We start from the raw sequence: 22,307 nt of genomic DNA, 5'->3' as shown, positions 1-22,307 counted from the left end.
ACAAAAATTAGCCGGGTGTGGTGGTGCGCGTCTATAATCCCGGCTACTCAGGAGGCTGAGGCAGGAGAATTGCTTGAACCTTGGAGGCGGAGGCTGCAGTGAGCCAAGATCATGCCACTGCCCTCCAACCTGGGCGACAGAGCACGACTCCTTCTCAAAAAAAAAAAAAAAAAAAAAAAAAGCTAAATGGAAATTTCTAGAAATAAGCAGTTCATAAGTTTAAAATCCACACCATTCTGAATACCATGATGAAGCATTGTGCCATGCTGCTCTGTCATGTTTGGTACGTGAAACGTCCCTTTGTGCAGCCTATCCATGCTATGTGTGCTACCTGCCTATTAGTAGTCATCTAGAGTATCCAATCAGCTGTCTTGGTATCACAGTGCCTGTGTTCAAGTAACTCTTATTATTTTACTCAGTGGCCCCAAAGTGCAAGAATAGTGATGCTGGCATGTCATAATAGTTCTGTTTTAGTATTAGTTATTATTGTTGATCTCTTATTGTGCCTAACTCATACATTAAACTTGCTCATAAATTTGTATGTATAGGGGAAGAAACAACATATATATGGGGTTTGGTACTATCCACGGTTTCAGGCATCCACTGGGGTCTTGGAATGTATCCCCCAAGGATAAGAAGGGACTAGTGTATTCCCCACACCCCTTCATCTTGCTACCTTTTGCTGCTTTTCTTTAATCAGTCTCTCCTCCTGTGGCCTGTTTCTATATACTCGGCCTTCTCTTTGCTTTCTTTGTTTTGCCCACTGTCAATCACTTCCTTTCTTCTCTGCCCAAACCCTTGTTGCAGGTGGCAATGGCTACATCAATGACTTTCCCATGGGCCGCTTTCTTCGAGATGCCAAGCTGTATGAGATAGGGGCTGGGACCAGCGAGGTGAGGCGGCTGGTCATCGGCAGAGCCTTCAATGCAGACTTTCACTAGTCCTGAGACCCTTCGCCCCCTTTTCCTGTACCTAGTAGCCTTTCTTGGCAAGTAGAGATGTGGCGGCTCTCCCACCCTGCCCGCAGCAGGCCCTCCTGCCCAGCTGGTCTTGTTAGCCCTCTGGCCTCTGGATGAGGTTGAGTTCTCCACAACAGCTCCCAAGCATCATGGGCCTCACAGCCGGGCCAGTGCCAGGACTAGTGGTCTGTGACTTAAAATGAACTCAGCAGGAAGCATATTGTCTGGGGATTGTTGGGACAGGTTTTGGTGACTCTGTGCCCTTGCTCTCTAACTTCTGAGCCCACTTCCCAGGGTAGGCACCTGGGGGCATGCAGATACCCACCTCTTTCTCTTGAGTGGTAGGATGATCTCTCTGCTCAAGCACAGCAGAATCATGGCCCCTCCATGAATTGGAACTTGGAACAGGTTAAGTATCCCTAATCCTAAAATCTGAAACACTTCTGGTTCCAAGCATTTTGGATAAGGCATATTCAACTTGCAGTCTCTTTTCTGGGGGAAAAAAATAATAAAAAACCTAGCCTAGCCAGGCGTGGTGGCTCACGCCTGTAATCCCAGCACTTCAGGAGGCCAACGTGGGTGGATCACCTGAGGTCAGGAGTTCAAACCCAGCCTGGCCAACATGTGGAAACCCCATCTCAACTAAAAATAGAAAAAAATTAGTTGGGCATGGTGGTGGGCACCTGTAATCCCAGCTACTTCAGGAGGCTGAGGCAGGAGAAACACTTGAACCCGGGAGGCGGAGGTTGCAGTGAGCCAAGATTGCACCATTGCACTCCAGCCTGGGCGACAAGAGCAAGACTCTGTCTCAAAAAACAAAACAAAACAAAACAAAAACCTGGCCCTTGTTTCTTCCAGTTTCTAGAAGTATCATCTCCTAGCAACTTATGAACACATATGCTTGGCCAGACAGGGTGGTGTGTGCCTGTAATCCCAGCACTTTGGGAGGCCCAGGCGGGAAGATCACTTGAGCCTAGGAGTTCAAGGCGGTAGTGAGCTATGATGAGACCACTGTACTCCAGCCTGGGCAACAAAGTGAGACCCTGTCTCTAAAAATAAAAATAAATAATGGTTGGGTGCCGTGGCACACGTCTGTAATCCCAGCACTTTGGGAGGCCAAGACAGGTGGATCACTTGAGCTCAGGAGTTTGAGACCAGCTTGCCAACATGGTGAAACCCCATCTGTACTAAAAATACAAAGATTATCCAGGGGTGGTGGTGCACACCTGTAATCCCAGCTACTCAGGAGGCTGAGGCAGGAGAATCACTTGAACCTGGGAGGCGGGGGTTGCAATGTGCCAAGATGACACAACTGCACTCCAGCCTGGGCCATAGAGCAAGACTCTGTCTCAAAAAAGAAAAGAAAAATAGGCCAGGCGCAGTGGCTCATACCTGTAATGCCAACACTTTTGGGAGGCCAAGGCAGGTGGATCATGAGGTCAGGAGTTCAAGACCAGCCTGGCCAAGATGGTAAAACCTCATATCTACTAAAAATACAAAAATTAGCCAGGCGTGGTGGCAGGCACCTGTAATCCCAGCTAATCCCAGTCTCAGGAGGCTGAGTCAGAGAATTGCTTGAGCCCGGGAGGTGGAAGTTGCAGTGAGCCAAGATCACACCACTGCACTCCAGCTTGGGTGACAGAGTGAGACTGTCTCAAAAAATAATAGGCTGGGCGCGATGGCTCACGCCTGTAATCCCAGCACTTTGGGAGGCCGAGGCGGGCAGATCACGAGGTCAGGAGTTTGAGAACAGCCTGACGACCAACATGGTGAAAACCCGTCTCTACTAAAAATATAAAAATTAGCCGGGCCTGGTGGCACATGCCTGTAATCTCAGTTACTTTGGAGGCTGAGGCAGGAGAATCACTTGAACGTAGGAGGCGGAGGTTGCAGGAGCCGTGATCATGCCATTGCACTCCAGCCTGGGCGACAACAGAGTGAAACTGTCTCAAAAAATAATAAAATAAATGAACACACGTGCTGCTAAGAGTCTGCTGTGTGGCAGAGCAGAAGACAGTGTGCTTTTGTGTGCTATTGGAAGACTAGCTCCTCCTGTACAGCACCTCTGAGCCCTTGTGCACTGCCCCACCCTGCCACGGGCACCATCCAGTCCTGGCCATGTGACCACCCACAGCTGACTGGGCAGCAGGCACAGGCCCTACCCGAGCAGACCGGAGTTGGCTGGCCTGACTCCAGCTGAGGCTGCCTGTGTACGTTTCTCCAGATACCCTATGGCTAATTTTGTTATTACTGCACAGTGGCTGCTGCCATTTTGTATTAAATATATTGTGAAACAAACCCATCTGCTTCTAAAGCAGTGATTTTGGGGAGAAACAATCTACTTGCCGCTGCTTCCTTTCTGGATCCAGCTTGTGTCCTTGGAGAGTGGCTGGTCCAGGTCCTATTCCTGCCCTCCAGCCTGTTCTTTTATGAGGGACAGGAAGATAACCATCAGCCATTAGGATAGACGTCTCAGCCTCCCTTTCCCAGATCTCCCAGTGAGTTTTAAAAGAAACAGGGAGCCCAGAGTGCTAAGTTCTTACAGCCAGAAGGAAGCTTATAGATTTCTGAAAACTACGCCTATGTTTTTAAAAAGATCAACACAATTTGACTTTGTCAAGGTCAAAATGAACTAGAATCCAGATCTGCTAGTGGCAAAAATGGGGGTGTTCTGAGAATTCCAGCCTTGGGCCCCACTGTACAGCCTGGATAGAGTGTGGTCTGAGAAGGAGGGAATGGGTCTAGGTTGTTCCACCCCTTCCGAGTTCCCTAAAGAGGTAACTGGTTTTCTTGGCTCTCAGCCCAGCAGCGCCTATCCTGACTTTTGGTCCTGGCCTGCAGCCAAGTTGCTGTTCCTAGCCTGAGGCTTGAGACAGGTGGGGTTAGCTCCTCACCAACCCCAGTTCAGTATCATCCTGAGGGCAAGATCCTGGGCTCATAGGCAGTCCCTTTCACTTCCCCGTCATGCTCCCTGCTGTGTTGGAGATGAATGTGACTGAAAGGGCCATCTTGCTGGCTTAATGTGTGGCTGGAACGACCAGCCTGGAGACACAATGTGGCAAAATGGGGCGCTTCATCCAGTCTGTCTAAACCCTGTCGACTTGGGGAGGTGATTTCTTTCCTGATTCTGTATGTGAAGCAAAAGAAATGTTTTAAAATTAAAAGCAAAAAAAAAAAAAAAAAAAAAAACAAAATGAACCATGTAGCCTGAGTGGTAAATGGACGAACAAGGGGCACGTCTACTTTGGTTCTGGTGGGCGTGTTTGGTTGCCTACATGCATTGGGCAAATCTGCAGCACCAGCTGCCAGCACTGCTCCTTCCTGCGGCTGGCTCTTACTCCACTCCAATTTTAGGCAGGTCACACTATCAGGGCAGCTCACTGCTGTTGATGCTGCCTGCCCTGTGGGAGGGCAACAGAACCTTGGGATGTTTTTTAAGCGTGGTCTGAGCACACCCCTTATCAGAATTTGGCAACCTGAAAGAAATGCAGGTTCCTGGATCCTGCCCCAGACCTAATCACATCCCCAAGGGTGATTCTAGACACGGTAATCTTTTACAACTACCATCTGGGTCCTAGAGCAGGCTTCCCCAGGAGCCTGAGTCCTAATTCTAAATCCATATAATCCAGTGATAACAATCCCTTGCCCATGTAACTCTCTCAAGTCTGAGCTCCTTGATCTTTGCACAACCGAGTGCAGGAGGCAAGGTTTCGCGCAGGGCACGCTTTCAGAAGACCGGTAAGGTGAGTTGCCCTCCGCGGGATGGGACCAGACCTGGTGTAAACGCAGCGAGCTGTCTGGAGAGAGGTGCCCAGTCCACTGCCTGCCGGGCGGGAACTGGGACCTAAGACCCGGGTGGTCATCTGTCGCGACCCCCAGCCTAGGGCAGGTCAAGAGTCCTTCCTCTGACCCTCTCCCTCGAGGCAGCGCGCTTCTTTGGAGCGCAGCACTGGCTCGCCAGACGCAGCTCGGATGTCGCATGGAGCTCGCCTGACCCCTGCCGGCTGCCGCGTGGTTGCAGACGCGCGGAGCCAGTCTATCCGGCCTTTGCGTGGGGTTCTGGTCCCAAGGCCCCCAGTCTGGGATTTCAGGACTCAACGACGTTTTATTTTAGCAAATAAGGACATTAAAGGGAAGGGGGGTTGGGGGAATGCTATCCTCTATTACCATCATTTCATACAAGGCCTTTTTTTTTTAAGACAGAGTCTCGCTCTGTCGCCCAGGCTGGAGTGCAGTGGCGCCATCTCGTCTCACTGCCAGCTCCACCTCCCGGTTCACGCCATTCTCCTGCCTCAGCCTCAGTCCCTGTAGCTGGGACTGCAGGCACCCACCACCGCGCCAGGCTAAGTTTTTGTATTTTTAGTAGAGACAGGGTTTCGCCCTGTTAGCCAGGATGGTCTCGATCTGCTGACCTTGTCATCCGCTCTCTTCGGCCTCCCAAAGTGCTGGGATTACAGGCGTGAGCCATCACGCCCGACCGGCTTTTTTTTTTTTAAGACGTAGTCTCACTTTGTCACCAAGGCTGGAGTGCAGTGGCCCAATCCCGGCTCACTGCAACCTCTGCATCTTGGGTTCAAGCGATTCTCGTGCCTTAGCCTCCCAAAGAGATGGGATTACAGGTATGTGCCACCACGGCTGGATAATTTTTGTATTTTTAGTAGAGATGGGGTTTCACCATGTTGGCCGGGCTGGTCTCAAACTCCTGGCCTCAAGTGATCCACTGGCCTCAGCCTCCCAAAGTGCTGCGATTACAGGCATGAGCCACGGGGCCCAGCTAAGCCAGGAATTTTTTTTTTTTTTTTTTTTTTGAGACAGGATCTCACTCTGTCGCCCAGTGCAGTGGCGTGATCTCAGCTTACTGCAGCCTCGACCTCCCTGGCTCAAGAGATCCTCCGGCCTCAGCCCTCCCCTAGCCACCCCCTTAACCCCTCAGTAGCTGGGACTAGAGGTGTGCACCACCATGCCAGACTAATTTTTGTGTTTTTTGTAGAGCTAGGCTTTCATCATGTTGTCCAGGCTGGGCTCAACTCCTGGGCTCAAGTGATCTTCCCGCCTCCACTTCCCAAAGCGTTGGGATTATAGGCGTTGAGCCAGTGTGCCCAGCCCTTAAATTTTTGTATATGCTTTATGTTCATGGTTTTAAAAAATACTACTATTTTTAAAAGCTTATTTAAAAAAATAAAAGTCCCCTGTCCCTCCTATCCCCATTCCCACTCCCAGGACAAAACCACTTTTGAATCTTTAAGGGGCTTATTTTGATAATTCACTTCATACCTCTAAGTGACATGCTTACTTATTGATATAATTGTAAGCACTTTTAAGGATAGTTTTTGTTTTTGTTTTTAAGATGGAATCTTGTGCTCTGTCGCCCATGCTGGAGTGCAGTGGCACAATCTCAGCTGACTGCAACCTCTGCCTCCCAGGTTCTACTGATTCTTCTGCCTCAGCCTCCCGAGTAGCTGGGACTACAGGTGCACACTACCATTCCCAGCTAATTTTTGTATTTTTAGTAGAGACAGGGTTTCACCATATTGGCCAGGCTGGTCTCAAACTCTTGACCTCACGATCCGTCTGCCTCGGCCTCCCAAAGTGCTAGGATTCCAGGCATGAGCCACCATGCCCAGCCCAAGGATAGTTCTTTGAAGTGCATACATTTGATTTATGAGAAGTTATGCCCATACTTTTTTCACCTCCTCAGGCCAGCCCTGTCCATGGGCCAGTGTTTGGAAGCCCTGAAATCAGGTGGTACAGAGCCCCATCCACATTCCTGGCTGTCCCCAACCCTTGTCACATTTGGTACCCAGAGCCTACAGCCACGCTAGTGCCGAGTGGGAGCTCTCTTCTCTCTATGTGCACCACTTGGTTACTCTTGCAGGGGGCCATTCCAGAATTCGGCCTCTCTCCCTCACCCACCACCCAGCCACTCTCAGAGGCTAGCCTGATATGTCTTAAATATTTCTTGGACCTTCAACATCCTGCCAACTTGCCTCCCTTCTTCCAGGCCATGCCCCTCAACCCTTCCTCTACACTGAACCAGTGAACTGTCAAGCTCCCCGTAAATTCTTCAGTGGCTCCCAGCATCTGTAAGATCTAAGGCTTGGCAAGGCAAATATGACTCTAATCCCCCTGGGCCTTCCCCTTCTGCTGCTTCCCTCCTTCCCTGCTCAATGTTCATGTTCTTGTTGCAAGGAGTCCTCACTGCTGTGTTTCTCACCCCTGTGCCTTTGGTCTGGGGCAGCTCCGGAAGTCCTGCCAGCCCTTCAACCTTTCTCTTGCTTCCTTATCTCTAAAGCCTCAGGCCAGGGCCTGCCTCCTTCAGGAAGACCTCTCTTCTCCAACCTTTCCTCACTCCTCTGTCTCCATCTCATCCATTCTGGACGGGTCCCCTTCCTCCTCCTCCCTGGGCATATCTGCACTAATGGGCTTGCCACAAAGTTGTGTTTATTCCAGTCTCCCCAGCATTAGGCAGGCTATGAATTTGAGGACTAGGACTGTGATTTAACTGTCTTTACATGATCACCAGGCAGCACAGTTCCCGGCATGTAATAGGTGCACAACAAATGTTTATTGAAAGAGTAGGCCGGGCGCGGTGGCTCAAGCCTGTAATCCCAGCACTTTGGGAGGCCGAGACGGGCGGATCACGAGGTCAGGAGATCAAGACCATCCTGGCTAACCCGGTGAAACCCCGTCTCTACTAAAAAATACAAAAAACTAGCCGGGCGAGGTGGCGGGCGCCTGTAGTCCCAGCTACTCGGGAGGCTGAGGCAGGAGAATGGCGTAAACCCGGGAGGCGGAGCTTGCAGTGAGCTGAGATCCGGCCACTGCACTCAGCCCGGGAGACAGAGCGAGACTCCGTCTCAAAAAAAAAAAAAAAAAAAAAGAAAGAGTAAATGAGTAGTCACGTGACACTTAGCTCACATTTTGCTGGTATACAGTTATTTGTGTATATGGTGCTCTCTGAGTATACTGTAAGATCTTTTAGGTCAAAGACCATTTCTCACTTATCTGAACTCTCCCAATAACACCCGGGGCTCACAGTAAGTACTCAGTGGCTATGTTCATGCTAAATGAGTGAAATGACAGGTGGGCCAGAGCCCTGGACTAATCCCAGCATTGGCAGAAACAGCAGGGCCAGCCGGCTTTGCCTGGCCCTGTTTTCTCCAGGCCTTCCCACCCTGGAGTAGCCAGGGCGCAGCCGCAGAAGGGAGGCCGTCGCCCCCATACTCCTCTGACCCACTCAGAGACAGAAGGAAGCTGTGCTAAAAGACCCTGACCTTCCCCTGCTAGCCAAGGATGAGAATGGGAGCTGGAAGGGGAAAGAGGCAGAACAGAGCCACACAGCCTTTGTGTTCTTGTGTGAAATGCATGGTATATATGGGGGAGTACGTACATGCACATATACATTGTGAAAAATAACAAAACAAATTCCTGTGTACCCAACATGCAGGTCAATGAAGAGAGTATTCCAAGCCCACGTGCCCCTCCTTGACATATTCTCCCCAGGGGAGCCACCATCCTGAATTTGGTAATAATCCTCCCCTTACCTTTCTCAGTGGCTTCCTGCCTCTGTATAGATCCCTGAACAATATTGTTTAGGTTGCCTGATTTCAAACTTCTATAGCTGGACTCATACCATATATATATATATTCTTCCATGTCTTGCTTTTTGGCTCATCATTGTACAGTTTTTGTTTTCTTGTTTTTTTTTTTTTTTTTTTTTTTTCATTTGTTTTGAAACAGGGTCTCACTCTGTTCATGATCATGGCTCACTACAGCCTCAACCTCCTGGGCTCGAGCCATCCTCCCGCCTGGGCCTCCTAGGTAACTGGGATTACAGGGGCTTGCCATGACTCTCAGCTATTTTTTTTGTAATTTTTTGTAGAGATGGGGTTTCATTATGTTGCCCAGGCTGGTCTCAGACTCCTGGGCTTAAGGGATCTGCCTGCCTCAGCCTCCCAAAGCTGCTGAGCTCCTTTAAATTTTTTATTGTTTTTGAGACAGGGCCTCACTTTGTCACCAAGGCTGGAGTGCAGTGGCGCAGTCATGACTAACTGCAGCCTTGACCTCCCAGGCTCAAGTGATTCTCCCACTTCAGCCTCTTCAGTAGCTGGGACTACAGGCCCAGTCCAGCTATTTTTTTTTTTTTTTTTCTTAAATGTTTATAGAGACAGGGTCTTACTATGTTTCCCAGGTTGGTCTCCTGAGCTCAAGCCATCCTCCTGCTTCAGCCTCCCAAAGTGCTGGGATTACAGGTGTGAGACACGGTGCCCAGCCTCATTCATGTTAATGAGCAGGACTATAATCTCTTCAATTTTTTTTCTTGTGTAGTATTCCATAATGTGGAAATATAACAATTTAATTGTCCATTCTACTGTCGATGGACATTTGGGCTGTTTGCGGTTTGAGGCTATTGTAAAACATTCCTGGCCAGACGCGGTGGCTTTTACCTGTAATCCCAGCACTTTGCGAGGCCAAGGCGGGCGGATCACCTGAGGTCAGGAGTTCGAAACCAGTCCAGCCAATATGGCAAAACCCTGTCTCTAATAAAAATACAAAAATTAGCCAGGTGTGGTGGCGGACGCCTATAATCCCAGCTACTCTGGAGGCTGATGCATGAGAATAGCTAGAACCTGGGAGGCAGAGGTTACAGTGAGCTGAGATCGTGCCATTGCACTTCAGCCTGGGTGACAGAGTGACACTCTGTCTCAAAAATAAAAGAAAAAACCATTCCCATGGGCATCTTCTGATGCAGATGTGCAAGTGTTCCTCAAGTCATAGTCCCAGGAATATAATTTCTCTGTTGTAGGCTATGCACCTGATCAACCTTACTAGATAATTCCCAACTGTTTTCCAAAGTAGTTGTAGGTCTATTATTTTTTAGAACGATGCCACCAGAGGTGACTTGGGGTAAAAGTTGAATGCCAGCCCCAGGGCCAACCCCATGAGCTTATTTTCAGCAAGGAAGAGAAGTCAGATGGCAAAAGAGTGTGCATCTGTGCATTGCTGCTTCCCCAGCCAGGCCCATAAACCACATGTTCAACAAACCTTTATAGGCAAGCTACTAAGACCCATGCACTGGGCGAGGGGCTGGGGAGACGATAATGATTTAGCACAGACCAGCCTCAGAGAGAACAATTATGTTTCCATTTACCCTGCCAGGCAGCCGGATGCTCCAGTTTTGCCCTGGAAGACACGAGAGAGTAAGGGCCGGATAGATAAGAGGGAATTTTCTTGAAGGAAAAAAGGTATTCTGGGCCCAGGAATATCTCAGCACAGGCAGTACCTCCACTCCTCAAAGGTGGCCAGTGGATCAGTGGCGGAAGTACAGAGGGCTGCCCTTGCTGGCAGGAGAAGGAAGGAAGGAAGCAAGCAAGAAGACTAGGGCTCTATGCTCGTGCTGGCAGAGAGAGACACATCCAGATCCATTCAGATGCATCTTTTGCCTTGTGCCCGTCCAGAAGCAAACATGGGTGAGCATGCACATGGACACGCATACCTTCGCACACACTTTCAGAGAGGCTGTCAGACACGCTGCAGGAGCAGAGGCAAGGAGCGTGAACACGTAGCTGCTTGTGGAAGATAAGCCCAGCACTGGGGGCTGCCTGCCTGGCCTGTCTTGAGAGTCCCCTTGCACATCTGCCTGGGTTCCCAAGAGGCAACCTCTACAAAGATATGTGTTTTCAGGCAAGCTGCCCCCTCCCACAAAATCTTTCTGTTTACAGGAATGGAGTAGCAAAATCCCTTAGTTCATATTTGAGTCCTGTCTGATGCTGACAGGCTGGCCAGGGCTGGGCATACAGTAGGTCTCTTTACTTGCTGAAGTAAAATAGTTAAATGAAATTTACTATAAGATAAATTAAGATAACTTTACTATAAGCTATATTAAGATTTAAAACCGGGGGAAAGAGAAACCTGAAATGAGAAAAGGGGAGTGAAGGAAGACTTGATGTCCTTCATAACTGGCCTGCATCCTGCCCAGCCCCTCCTTTCTTTCCAGAAGCCCACCAGTGGCCCAGAGTGGAAGGGTGGGAGTCAGACCAGCCCAAGGTTGCTAATTAAGACTAGACTGCCAAGCATGGTGGCTCATGCCTGTAATCCCAGCACTTTGGGAGGCTGAGGCAAGCAGATCACCTGAGGTCAGGAGTTCGAGACCAGCCTGGCCAGCATAGTGAAACCCCATCTTTACTAAAAATACAAAAATTGACTGGGTGTGACGGCACGCATCTGTAATGCCAGCTACTCGGGAGGCAATTCTCCAAGAATTGCTTGAACCTGGGAGACGGAGGTTGCAGTGAGCCGAGATTTGGCCACTGCATTCCAGCCTGGGTGACAGAGTGAGACTCTGTGTCAAAAAAAAAAAAAAAAAAAAAAGACTGGACTGTTTGGGATTGTGTATGGCTGCTGCTGCTTGCGAGAGCTGGAATCTGCTCTCCCTTCCTAAGATTGCTTCCAAGGCCCAGAGCTGGCTGGCAGCAGTTCAGAATCACCACCTAGATACTGAGATTCAGCCAGTCCCAGCTCCTCTTGTACCTCTTCCCAGCCCCTCCCTCCCAGGTACCCCTAGGCAGAGTATACCCTATGGTCCTTTGAGGCTGGAGAAGCAGGTGGTTGTGAAGTAGGCTGGCCTGTGGGACCTCCCTCTCCCCTGGTACCCTCCCTCCCTGGGAGGCTGCTTGGCTCCAGAGTGAAGGAGCAAGTAGGGGCCCTCAGTAGTCTTCTCCTTCCATGGCCAGGCTGCCCACCTGCTTGGAACCCGGCCACACACATCCCGGTGCCCCATTCACTGGCCCTCCAGGTTGTCAGAGACCTTTGTGCTGCAGTTTTTCTGCCCTCCCACCTGATCACCCACACCTCCAAGGGGGCTGCAACCTCATGTTCGGAACTCCTGAGCCTGGAGAGAGGCTGTGGGGGGTGGGGCAAGAGCCCTGGAGGTGCCCCAGAGTGTGGAGCCTGTTGCCAATAGGGGCAACAAGACAATCTCTCTGTAGGACTGACTGTGAGGCCTCCCCAAAGAAGGATCGGGCAGAGAAATGCAGGCTCCTCAGCCCTGCCTGGGACATCTGCAGCTCTCTCAGAGCTCACATTGTGTGGATCCCAACAGCGTTTCCCTCACTAATGAAGACCCGGCCCTCTCCCAATTCTGCATTCCCCTCTTCCCCAAGGCTGGAAACCCGCTATGGCCACTCCTGTGGGCTCAGCCATCTTACACTACAAGCTCCCTAGATAAGCCCTATCCCCCACCCAGCCTGCCCACTCACCAGGAACAGCCATACGACTCATTTCCCTGCTGCCCCGTGGAAACTTCATCTCTCTGTGCCTCAGAGGGTCTGCCAAGCCCCTGTGGCCCACCACTCCATCCCCTGCCAGTGGATGCCAGCCTCCTCACTCAGGCACCTGTCCCCCAGCTGGCACACCCCAGGCTCAGCCCACTCAAGTGACCTGCCCCCACATCCACCAATCCCCTGCTCAGTTAAGAACTGGCATTTGCTGAGGGACCATTATGTTCCAGGGTGCCAGCGATTCAAAGACTAGTAACAGTATGGGGCCAAAAAAGTTTACGAGTTATTTGGAGAGATAGACATAAAAATTATGAGACATCTCAATTACTCCAATTTTAATGTTACCCATTCTTTAAGACCCAGCATGGGCACTAACCCACCACATACCCACCTGTCTCTGGTTTGCTGCTGTATCCCCAACACTTTGCACTTGGCTCAGTGGAGCCCTTCTCCCTCCAAACAAATACTTGCATAATGAATGCAAAGCGACGGGGGTGGGGGGGTGGCAGGCTGCAGGGAGGATGACTTCTTTCCTTTGCCCTCCACCAAGCTTATCTAGATGAAATCAGATTTAAATAAAACATCAAGGGCGGCCTTGGAGCAGGGAGGGCAGGAGTGGGCAGGGGGGAATCTCAAGGCTTTGCCTTGAACTAAATTCTCCCATCTTTTTAGTAGCAGCTAAAAGAGTAGAGTTCTGGGGCCACAGCCTCTAGCTTCTTGGGGAAGCCATCTGGACTGCCAAAGCCAGAACTGTTTATGCCTCCAAATTTCAATGAGTCTGCCTTGTCAAACCCATAACCAATTGTTATCCAGTTGTTGAATGAATTGGGTCAGGAAATTTTATAGTAAAAATATGTACAAGTCACAGAAAGTACAAATGTTGGTGATCACTCCTGAAAACAGGCAAACTGGGTCAGGATGAGTGTGTTTAAAGGTAGGGAGGCAGAGCCTGGCACACAGTGTGGCTGCAGGAGGTAGTTTTCTAAGCTAATATGGCAGTCTAGCACTGTGGCCACCTGGCAGAGCAGTCAGGCTGCAGAGCCGCTGCGGCACAGGCAAAGGCTTGATTTCTCTGCCATTCATTCATCACTGAGTAGGTATTACCGAGAACCTACCATGTGCAGGTACCCTGTGGGCCATGGGGAAACAGTAGGACCCAGGCAGACGTAGATGTGGTTTTCACCCTAGCCTAGCCAGGGAGGCAGGTTTTAGCCAGGAATCACTGGCTTGCTAGGCTTGCCAGGAAGAAAGCATTGCAGGTTGCGGAGTGTGACTGAGCCTGAGAGATGAGATCAGAGAGCCTCCTGGCTGGGGCGGCAACAACAGTCAGTTCCAGATTTGGATCTTTATCCTGAGTGTAAGCAGGAGTCACGGAAGGGTTTAAGCAGGAGAGTGCTATGATGCAGTCTATTTTGGAAAGATCCCTCTGACTGAGAGCCCTCTGACTGGGGCAGAGTGGATGCGGGAGGCCCGGCTGTGGTTGGTCACAGAGGTAGGAGGAGATTCGAGGCTGGAGGCTCCAGTAAATGACAGGCTGTGGTGATGGATTAGCCATGGGTGGTGGCTTGGGAGGGAAAGGGAGGTGCCAAGGATGAGTCCAAGGTTCTTGACTTTTAAAACTGCCAGTGCCTTTACCCCACAGTGGAAACATTGGGAGGACACTGAGTTTGCTTGTAGCTGGAAGTTGGCTGAAGTGTATCTGATGTTCCTGAAAGCCCATATTGATGTTTCAGTGTCAAAGAGAGTGCAGAAGGCAGGGAAAGGGCACTTTTGATAATGGCTTTGCCAAAGGAATATCTTTTTATAAAGAAATATGACAATCGACTTGCAACATTTTGCCCCCAATCTAACAGCAAGATGAATGTTGCTCACAGCAACTTCATGTGTAAAATTCGAATGAGTTGCTAACAGACATTTGGAAAACGTAAGAGTAGAGAATTGTTTGGGGAAGCTTATTTAGGAAGAAGGGATGGAGAAATCATTAAAAGTGACAAGGCTGGGATCTAAACCCTGGCTCCACTATTATTAACGTGACCCTGGGAAGTTACCGAACCTCTCTATGCCTCAGTTTTCTTATCAGTAAAATGAGAATAATAACATTATCTATTTCATAAGACTGGCTGGGGATTAAGAGTATGTGTAAAGAGCTTAATGCAGTGCCTAACTCATGGAATCCCTCCAGGAACATTACCTATCACAGAATACACCCTGACAGAGGGAAGCAACGAAGCAGGCAATTGCTGATTTCCCATAATCCCTTTCAACAAAAAAGAGTTGTTGTCCATATAACCAAGTGTAATTTTTATAAATGCCCTTATTAGATTTTTAAATATAGTATAATATTCACAAGCCAAGGGGAAAAATTGTCAGGCTTCTCATATCTAACTAAGTCTTTTTTTGTGTTTTTTGAGATAGACTCTCACTCCATCACCCAGGTTGGAGTGCAGTAGCTCAATCATGGCTCACTGCAATCTCCACTCCCCAGGTTCAAGCGATTCTTATGCCTCAGCCTCCTGAGTAGCTGAAACTACAGATGCGTGTCACCACACCTGTAGAGATGGGGTTTTGCCACATTGGCCAGACTGGTCTCGAACTCCTGGCCTCAAGTGATCCGCCCACCTCGGCGTCCCAAAGTGCTGGAATTACAGGTGTGAGCCACTGTGCCTGGCCTATCATATCTAAGTCTTGATGTCACTTTTCCAGCTACTAATCATCTAGCCCAGTCTTGCTTAGGTCATATACTCTTTGATGCACTCTTCAGTTTCTGAGGATCATGCCTCTGCTAGGTGGAGTAGCTTTCCTAGGTCAGAAGCAATGCTATCTGCATGGCCTCCCAAGTCTTCTTGGTGTCTGAACAGTGCAGAGCACAGGTGGCACTGTGGTTGGTTAACATCATACTCGTGGCCCAGACTGTAGTCCCCCCAGAGGGTGTCTGCTGGAAAGGGCTGGTCCTGGGTCTTGCTGTGGGTTCACTGAGGTTAAGTGAGGGTGGCAAAAGAACCGCAGGTGATTCTCTCCTCTGCTCTGGGTTTTGCAAGACTAGAGAGGTCAGTGGCTGTGGGTGGGAGCCTGTAGGAGATAGAACTATCTCACCTTGAGGAATGAGATTAGGGATGCCACAGAGAATCTTTCCTGAAGAGGGAAATGGCTATAGGGCCCAGGCCTTGAGAGGGTGGAGTGGAGAAGTCATGGGAAGAGGGGCTGGCCTCTCCCCCACACCCAGCAAAGGGAGCAATCCTGCCTTACTGAAGCCAGAGTGGGGCCCACTGCTGGGTGGACAGAATACAGCCACAGGCACTACATTGTCAGTGCTCCAGATGGGAGATAAGGAGTACAAAACAGAGGTGGAAGACTGATTCCAGCATGGAAGCAGGGCAGGCTTCAGGCATGGCCAGATTTGGACATGATGAAGTAGATTCACAATTGCTAATGTTCTGGGGGTACTTGGCTACATCAGGTGCTATTCTAAGTACTTTATGTGTTTTAAGAAGCTGTAGAGCCAGGACTGTACTCAGAAAGTCTGCGTTCTTAACCACTACGCAATGTGAAATGTAGAAAGAAGGAAGGTTTTAGACCTATAAAGGGTTAGACCTCTATTTTATATGTTAAATGTCGCATGAAAAAAAGCGAAGGTTTTGGTGCCACTCCAAGCCCATGTGATTTTGAGCACTTACTTAGATTCTCCAGGTCTCAGTTTCCTCATTTGTTTGTAAATTTGAGAGTACACTTACCTACCAGAGTTCTTGAGGGTTAAATAAAGAAACATATGTTGAGTGCCTGTTCATGCCTTCTGTAAGACACCTGCCCCCTCTGGACCTCCTGCTGGCTTTGGAGGTTCTCAATACACTGTCCATTCCAGATGTGGATTTCCTCATCTTCCCAGGGGTCTCTATGTCTGGAATAAAGGAACCAACCATAGTGGATGCACCCCTGGACTTCCAGTCCGCAGCACTGGGAGTTCCTCAGGGGAGAAGTCATACTCCAAGTTGATATCTGAGCAGACAAGTGTTCTGGTAACAGTGAAGGAGGCGACCCTAGAAGCTGAGGTCCCAAGCAACCCAAACCTAGATCATCACAGAAATGTCAGGTTTCTTGGAATGATTCTCCCCTCTCCGTGTATTTATCCATTCAGTTTCTATTTATCAATTGTTTACTATTCAGTTCACCAAGCATTATTAGGCAACTAATATTTGCCAGGTATCATTCCATGTTCTCAGGAGTCACCTAGAAGAGCCCACAAACTCTGGACCATGTTTAATTTCCCTTTTCGTCTCCAGCCTGGGTCCATGGATCTTGGAGTGTGCTCAGTAAACATCTGCTCCTGGGGCATTAATGAAGGTACTACTAGAGATTGGCATGAGAATGCAACAGGGCTCTCTGAGTAGGTTCAAGGGAAGTAGACACTGCAAAGGCCTGCACCACGATACCCATCCATGTCTCTGTGGCCACAATGCAGGGCAAGGGTCACACACCTGAAAACCTTCAGGGTTCAGGTCCAATAAATGTCCCACATGGGCAAAGCGGGAGCATGGTAAACTGGAGCATGCCTACCCCATAAAGACTGCATTTGCTACTTAGTACCAACCTATTGTTGCAAGTGAAAATGTGCGCCAAGGGTAGCAAATCTTCTGATTTTTTTCAAGAGAAACTGTAATCCTGCATTTTTATTTTAAATCTCCAAAAATTCCAGCATTGGCCCCTAATTTTAATCTTTTTTGAAAGTCCCATAGACAGTTAAATAGAACTTGTCTGCCTGCTTACTTTTGCTCAAAGGCTACTAGTTTGGGAGCCCTAAGTGTGCCTGTGAAAGGGGAGAGGTAGAGGGCTGTGTGTCCTGGGGCCAGCTTATGAGAGACTTAGAATGCCATCCTTCCTTGGGGCCAGGACTGTGCTAGACACAGGAAGCCATAAAGACGATGTCAAAGCCATAAGCCTGCCCTCCAGGGGTTTATAATCTTATAAATAAAGACTTACAGGCAAAGCAGCAGATGGTCAGGAATGTGTGAGGAGGAGACAGCTTGGAGTCGATGGAGTTCAGGGCAGCAGAGAGCAAGGTGGGCTTGAGCTTCAGGAGAGTTTCACCTGAGCTTCGGGAGACCTTTCCAGGAAGTCAGGCTTGGACTCTGAGAATGAGGATTCTGGAGGAGTCTGGGAGATCCATAAACAAATATGAATGGGCACGACCTATGCTGGAGACCCCAAAGAAAAGCCCCAGGGAATCTGCTTCCAGGTGTCATGGGAAAAGGCTCACAGGAAAGGGCAGGGCTATAGCACGAGGCTTCACTGACACCTCCACACCCCTTCCTATTGAAACTGGCCATCCCTGGCCTCAGAAGTCCAGTGGGGTCAGCCTCTCCAAGCTTGCAGAAGTCAGTGTTGGAGGCTTGGGCAAGTGTTACAATTTCGGCTGGGGTATAATGTGGCTCAGGCCAGGCATTAATGGCTCTAAGCCTCAATTTCCTAATTTGTGAAATGGTGATAGTAATTGCATATACCTATTGAGATTGGGGTGAGAATGAGAAACCAATATAGGATGTCATTTGCCCCTGTTCCTGTATGGTTTTTATGAGAAATGTCCACCACCAGTTTGTCTCCAGTAGGGTGGGGAAAAAGCACCTGGAGGGCGAAGCGAAGCTCGTCCCCATGTTTTTCTTGTTACTGCTCTGGAAATGACATGGATTCTGGGAGGGCTGCCTATCTTAGAGGTTGAGGGAGGAGATGGAGCATGGGGGTCTCTCCATTTCTTCCCTGGGGACAGAGATGGTAGAGCTACTGGTGGGTGGCAGGCAGGAGCGGCTGGGGTTGGGGGCAGCGCTAAAAGAGGGCTCTCTTTCCTCCAAGGCAGACCCTTTCCACCCAACACCCACCTGGGAGGGAGGGCGAGACCCAAGGTCAGAAGTCCTTGGAACAGGTGAGCACTGCGAGGGAACTGAGATGCAAGATCCTCCTGCCTGAACTCACACCCCGCGTGCTGCTCTCCCAACTCGCCTCTCAGATCTCAGACCAGAAGCTTCCGTTCCTCAAACTCCTTCTATGTTCTCCAACGCCTTTGGGACAGAGCTCCTTGGCAGGGTTTACAAAGCTCAGGTGGCCCTACCCACCTCTCCGGCCTCATCTGCTGCCTATACCCCTATGCCACAGCTCTGCACCTTTGCTGAAATCGGTACTCGCGCTTGGGGTGTCCTCATGTTTCCCCCACCTATGGCAGCCTGCCCGAAGAGTGCCTGCTCCTTCAGGCTCCGCTCTCGGCTTAGCCCCTTCTCGGAACGTCCCCGCACCTCAACCCAGCCCCTCGCCAGGGGCAGACCCTGGCAGCCTTCCTTCCTCCTCAGCAGCCATTACGTGTTGCTGTCATAAAGTTATCACTCTGTTTTCTGTCTACTTGTCTCTCCAGCCCCTGCCCATCCCAGCCTCCGACTGCAGGATCCTGGAGAGCAGGAAAGCCTGGCTCCCCGTGGTAACCCTAAGGCAGGCCCTCTGCCTGGGGCGTCCTGGCACCCGATGCGGGCTGGAGAGCCCGGGAGCGGCGGGGGGGGTGGGGGGAGGCGCGGCGAGGGGGCGGCCGGGCCGCGGGCTCGGAGCCGGGACTGGGGGTGGGCGAGGGGAGTCCTTCACCCTTGTGGCGGGCTCCTGCCCAAGCCAGCCCACCCGGCCCAGCTCCCGCTCCCGCTCCCGCTCCGGAGCCGTGCCCACCGGGCCAGGTGATCTCGAACCTTCTCTCTCTCACACCCCAACAACAAACAACCCTCCGCGCTCTCCCTCTGGAGAAAGGAGGTGGAGCCTGACCTCAGCCGGAGGCTGCCGCAGCTGCCGGGGGGAGGGCTTGGAGCTCCAGCCCTTGGGGGAGCCTTTCCTCCAGGGAGTGGTAGGGGTGGGGGTCTTGGGGGGGGGGCTCCAGAGCGCCGGGGAACCTCTCCCCTGGCAGCGTCGACCCTCCCCCAGCGAAGGGAGGAGGGGCGAGGGGGGTGGCTTCAGTGAGTGCCCGCTTCCGACTCTGTCCCTCTCTCAGGCTGGAGTGCCCTCGGACACCTCCTCCCCCACTTACACCCACCCCCTCCTTGAACTCTGCAGTCCCAGAGGCAGGGTGAGACTGGGAACCGAGTGAGCCCAAGGGCCAAGATGCGACTCTGCGGGGCTCCCGGAGCCGGGAGGGTGCCCATCCCCCACCCCTTGACGGTAGTCGGGGGTGTGGGCGGGGTGAGAAGGACCCCGGGGACACTCCGATTAGGTCTGGAGAGAGCCTGAAATAGGGTGCAGTCCGCAGTTGTTGGGGCTGCGGAGGAGGCTACTGGGGTGAAGGGCAGAGACTGCACCCCAAGAGAAAGGCATGGGGCCCCAAAGAGGGTAGGACACGGGATTCAGAGGGCGGGAAGGAGAATGCAGAAACAGCTTTTACGGGGAGAGGCAGACTGCAAAGACGTCCCCTGGCCGGCAATCTGGAGGCTAGCGCTGGGCAGATGGGGATTTTGGACACAGCGCCATGGACATGTGTTCCCCCAAAGTCTGAGCGCATGCAGCCCCCTTGTTCCTTCTTGTGCGGAGACTGAGTCCCACACAGTCCCTACCTCACCGGGACCTCCCCACCCCCAAGGCCGGGGCCGTAGGTGCGTTTAGGAGAGGGAGAGGTCTTCCTCACTGGGCGCTCAACATCTGGCTCCTTGGTGGTAGGAGAGTACCTTGCCCCTCCAGCTCAAGAGTCAGGAGTAGCACTTCTACCTCCCTATCCCTAGGGAAGAGGGCCCCCGCAGGTGAAGACCAGACTTGTGCACTAGGATCTGCCTGGGGGCAAATAATTTCTGGAGATCCCTTTAAGGAGGGGTGTTCCAATCCCTTTAAGAGGGAGGGGGTCACAGCAAAAGGACTATAAAAGTCCAGCTTTCTTTATTCCCTCACCCCCCGGGGTCTTCCTATGATGGGGGAAGGGGCAAGTGCTGCTGCCGCATTTAATTGTTGCCTTGGTGTCCCTCCCGCAAAGAGCTGTGCTCTTCAGTTCGTCCAGTGGGGCTGAGGAGCCAGGTGGCTCAGTAAGTATTGCGGGGACCTAGACTTCAGGTGCTCTGGGGGTTGGGATGGGGACTGCCCCACTTCCAGGAAAGAAGATGGGACCCGGGCAGGGGTGCAGGGAGGAGAAAGTGGTCACTGCCACCACCGCAGGGACTGCACTGCCGCTGGGGTGCCCTGCCTGGTGCCAGGTGGTTGGATCTCAGGCCAGGTGGTCTTGGGGGACTGCAGCGGGCAGTGGCGGGGAACTGCTGGGGCTGGGCTGGAGATGACGGAGCAGCCAGTCTGTCCTGGCTGTCAGTCTGGTTGTGTGTGGTGGGGGAGGGGTGCGCCGTGTGTTCTCTCTGGCCCTGGATGTTTTCCTCTCCGGCATCTCCCTCTGAGGCAGTTAACCCTTCCCGATGGGTCTGGAGGTGTCTGGGGAGAGACAGCCCCTGCCTGGCAGCCGCTGGGGGAAGACTCCAGAGACCTGATGGACCCATTCCTCTTTCTAGACCAAGTGCCAAACCCTTTTTTCAGTGGGGGACCTCTGGGCTGCCAAACATACCAGGGAGAGGAAAGGTGATGGGCCCCAGGCGTTGGCACAGCTGCCCAGTGAAGTGGGGTGGGGGCAGCATTCCCTCAGGAAAGGTTACAGGACCGAAGGAAGGAGGAAGAAGTGGAGCCCTTTCCAGCTGTGGAAGGGCTTTGGACTGGGAAAGAAGGAGGCCCAGTTGCAGAGGTCCCTGAAAGTTGGGTGAAGGAGGCTAGAACAGGCCAAAAGATCCCTTTGGGGAACAGACAGGGTGTAGCCCCTGCCTCTTCTTTGCTGGCTTGTTTTAACAAGCAATAGGGAGGAAGGGGGGACAGAGGTGGCTCAGTGAGCTGGCACAGGAGGAACACTTAGTGCTTTTAGCCAGCCTGTGTCCCCGCACCATAGCCCACTCAGTCAGAGCCTCCTGGGGCAGCAGACACAGTCAGCCACACGGGAAGCTCTGAGGAGAGAACTCCTCCAGCGGCCAGGCAGGCACTTGTAGGGTGGGCTGTCATGACTACTCTGCCTCCTCTCCAGTCGGTATTCCTTCCTTTCCCTCCCACCGAGACCCCAGATAAGACAACTGTCCCCCTGCTCACCCCAGGGCCCCCTGATGCCAACACCAGGAAGACACCCAGTCCTGCCACCTCATCTGCTACCAGTTCCTCAGCTGAGCGTGGGCTTCCTGCCACTTGGGTCTCCTTCCCTGCCACCAGGTAAGTTCCTCTTCTGACCCTCCCAGCCTCCATCCCTGCCCATTATCAGGCCTGAAGTGGCTGCCAAGGTCAATGCCGCCTGGGCTGCAGACAGGAGCCTGGCCTCTCTTCTGTCTTGGCCTGTAGCATGGCTCTGCTCCCGTGGTCACTACTGCTGTACCCTCCGCCACCACTGCTGTACCCTCCACCACCAATCTCTGACGAGTGGGGGCCACCATGGGGTTAATTTGCCCATGAGACAGACTGGGACAGGGAGAGGGGGAATTCTGTGAGGCAGGGAGTAGGGCTGGCCTGCTGTGTGTTGGGGGGCCGCTGCCGGGAACCTCTGTCCTATCCAGGAAGGGGAGAAATCTTTCAGTGTCCTACTTTTACAGCTTTGGGGGTTTTGCTTTCCCCAAGGGTGGGAGGTGGGAGAAGCGGCAGTGGGAGAACCTGGCCCTTCGAGACATTTCCATGCCACAGTCTTAGCTTTTTGCTTCCATTCACACACTTTCCCTCCTTTAAATGTGTCCCCCCAAATAGCTAAGACAGTCTGGGCCCCCTGGACAGCTCTGGAGGCAGATGGGGAACTGCTTCTGGGGGAGGTTGTTTCCCAGCCATATTGGCTAGCAGCCCTGATTGTCTTAAAAGGCTGCCTGGGTGAGCGCTGGAGTCCCAAGGTCTAGGAAAGGCTGGGCGCTGTGTGTGGTGCAGGAGGAGCCCCTCCGAAGCCCCTGGGCCACACTCCAAGGCTGGGTTTTCCTTGCTTGCCTGGGCAGCCTCAGCACTCCGGGTGCCTCTCTCTGCCCAAGGCGTTCCTGGGGCCCAGCCCCTCCCTGGGCTGCTCCAGCGCTCTGGT

At 51.8% G+C, this 22,307-nt stretch overlaps 1 protein-coding gene across 6 annotated transcripts in view; it reads left to right on the top strand.

Moving 5' to 3' along the window:
- Nucleotides 1-21,469, top strand: part of IVD (isovaleryl-CoA dehydrogenase) — a 34,140-nt gene extending 12,671 nt beyond the window's left edge. The window contains exons 12-14 of one of the 6 annotated variants that reach the window (XM_030930018.1): nucleotides 18,084-18,149; nucleotides 18,633-18,695; nucleotides 19,248-21,339. In XM_030930018.1, coding sequence (XP_030785878.1) covers nucleotides 18,084-18,149; nucleotides 18,633-18,695; nucleotides 19,248-19,300 — 182 coding nt within the window. In that variant the 3' untranslated portion in view covers nucleotides 19,301-21,339. The other 5 variants (XM_030930017.1, XM_030930021.1, XM_030930020.1 and 2 more) reach the window with 5 other exon arrangements.
- Nucleotides 21,470-22,307: the final 838 nt, after the last annotated feature.

Source organism: Rhinopithecus roxellana, chromosome 5 (genome assembly GCF_007565055.1).
Source record: "Rhinopithecus roxellana isolate Shanxi Qingling chromosome 5, ASM756505v1, whole genome shotgun sequence".
Taxonomy (NCBI): Eukaryota; Metazoa; Chordata; class Mammalia; order Primates; family Cercopithecidae; genus Rhinopithecus; species Rhinopithecus roxellana.
The sequence above is the reverse complement of the archived record's forward strand: the minus strand, read 5'-3'. Positions and strand labels throughout refer to the sequence as shown.